This window comes from Mya arenaria, chromosome 4 (assembly GCF_026914265.1).
Source record: "Mya arenaria isolate MELC-2E11 chromosome 4, ASM2691426v1".
Classification (NCBI taxonomy): Eukaryota; Metazoa; Mollusca; class Bivalvia; order Myida; family Myidae; genus Mya; species Mya arenaria.
In genome coordinates, this window is record NC_069125.1 from 3,905,754 (window position 1) to 3,907,865 (window position 2,112).

General features: G+C 38.5%; 1 protein-coding gene across 1 annotated transcript; it reads left to right on the top strand.

Annotated features, from left to right (window-relative positions):
* The first annotated feature begins 567 nt into the window (after nucleotides 1-567).
* On the top strand, nucleotides 568-1,242 carry LOC128233041 (uncharacterized). The gene has a single exon (XM_052946908.1). The coding sequence runs from the start codon at nucleotides 568-570 to the stop codon at nucleotides 1,240-1,242; it is 675 nt and encodes a 224-aa protein (XP_052802868.1).
* Nucleotides 1,243-2,112: the final 870 nt, after the last annotated feature.

Genomic DNA, 2,112 nt, shown 5'->3' on the forward strand with positions numbered 1-2,112 from the left:
GGTAATTAAAATGTGGCATATTGCACCAACTTTGTTAAGCCATCTAATTAAAATGGTGTCGGGTTGATTGTTATGGTCACGTGATCAGGTGAAGAAGTCAAAATTTCGAGCTCTGCTAGATTTTGTGTTTTTTCTTTGGAACACTGGACTAAACTTAAATAAATTTGTATCAGTTATGTTAATTATAGTATTAGTGACGCTCTTTTCCGAAAAATAGTGTTAATTCATGGGAAGACGTGGAAATAAACGTAGAAAAGCAAGCGACGATAGCGTAAACAATGAACCTGAGGAAAAGCGGGAAAAATGGAGTAAAACACCGGAGGGGATAAATACATGTTTAAGTAAAGTTCTAAGTCAAACAAATTCTGTTTTATATGCTAGTGACAGAGATTATCTGGAGAACAGTGGATTTTTGACGAATCTTTTCTCGGAGAGTGATGAGGAGTCATCGAATACCGTGACGAATTTTGAATCTTCAAACATGGCGGAGGTAAACAAAGAACCCACCAACGCGGACATCATGCAATGTTTAAGTGACATTCTAAATTGACACAACTAGATGGGAGAATGGAAAGTCAGACCCAAACTTTGGAAACTTTACAAACGAAGGTGGGGAGTTTTGAAAATGATTTGAAAAAACTTTGGACATATATACATGACAATGAGAAGAAGACCAGTGAGCGAATAAACAGGGTGGAGGACCGGGTCGAATCAGCGGACTTCAACTTAACTAAGATGTCGGAACAGGTGTTGGGATTGGAAACCAGGGAGGAAGAAATGAGGGCAGAGCTTGTGTACCTTCAGGCGCAATCCATGCGCAATAACCTGGTTTTCAGCAACATACCGGAGACTCAGGGAGCTAATGCTAGCCCAGAGGACTGCGAGAGAGTGATCAGGGACTTTATGATGGAGAAGATGAAACTGGCACAGGAGCTTGTGGACAGCTTTAAGTTTGACAGAGTACACAGAATGGGTCAGAGAAGGCAGGGGTCCAGTAGAAATATTGTTGCCAAATTTACACTTTTTAAGGAGAGGGAGCTGGTAAGGAGGCAGTCAAGTGCGTTAAAGGGGACTGGCAACTATGTTTTCGAGCAATTCCCACGGGAGGTTAGCGAGAAACGTAGACGAATGGTGCCACGTATGAAGGAAGAACAGCGGAAGGGTAACCGTGCCTGGCTGTCATATGACACTCTGTACGTGAACGGACACCCTGTGAGTGAGGGAATTGCGACGAAGAGATAGGGATTTGACGAGGGTGGGCTTAAGGTCTGTTCCTGGAATGTAAATGGACTTTCACATGATAAAAGACAATCTGAGGAGTTTACAGATATTATTACTGCTAATGATATTATATTTCTGTTTGAAACTTGGTTGTCAAAAGATACTGATATAGAACTTTCGGGTTATTGTAGCTATAATTTATACAGAAAATTTCAAAACAGACGAGCACGTAGAAATAGTGGTGGCACCGTTTTATATTTTAAAGAACATTTAAAACCAGGAATAGAGGTAGTCCGTAACCACCACGATACTGTAATATGGTTAAAGTTAGACAATATTTTTTTCCATACAGAATCAGATATTTTCATATGTGGTGTATACATTTGGTGTGAAGATTCGCCTGTATATAATGTTGTAAATGTTGACTTATTTGATGTTATACAAAATGATATAAATGACTTTACGGATTTAGGTGCTGTATATATTGCTGGAGATTGGAATAGTAGAGTGGGAAACAAGCCTGATTGTATTTTAAATGATACCTACAACGTTGAGTTAGATGATGTTGAATATAGCCCTGATTTATATATGCCAAGGTATTCACCTGATAAAATATGCAATGGTCATGGATACAAGTTAATTGACCTGTGTAAGTCCACAGGTGTTAGAATTGTAAATGGGAGATTATACAGTGACTCTATTGGTAAATACACATTTGCAAATTCTAGAGGTGCTTCAGTCATAGATATGCTGTTGTGTAAAGAATGTGATTTTTCTATGCTAAATTCTTTTGAAATCAGTGATTTTAATGAATACAGTGATCATGCCAGTATTATATTTACAATAAAGTGTAATACTTTGAAAGACAGTGCAAAGGTTACTGCTGGTACC

What these genes read in the sequence shown, in the direction of transcription:
- LOC128233041 (XM_052946908.1), top strand. Translation starts at nt 568, where the DNA reads ATGGAAAGTCAGACCCAAACTTTGGAAACTTTACAAACGAAGGTGGGG.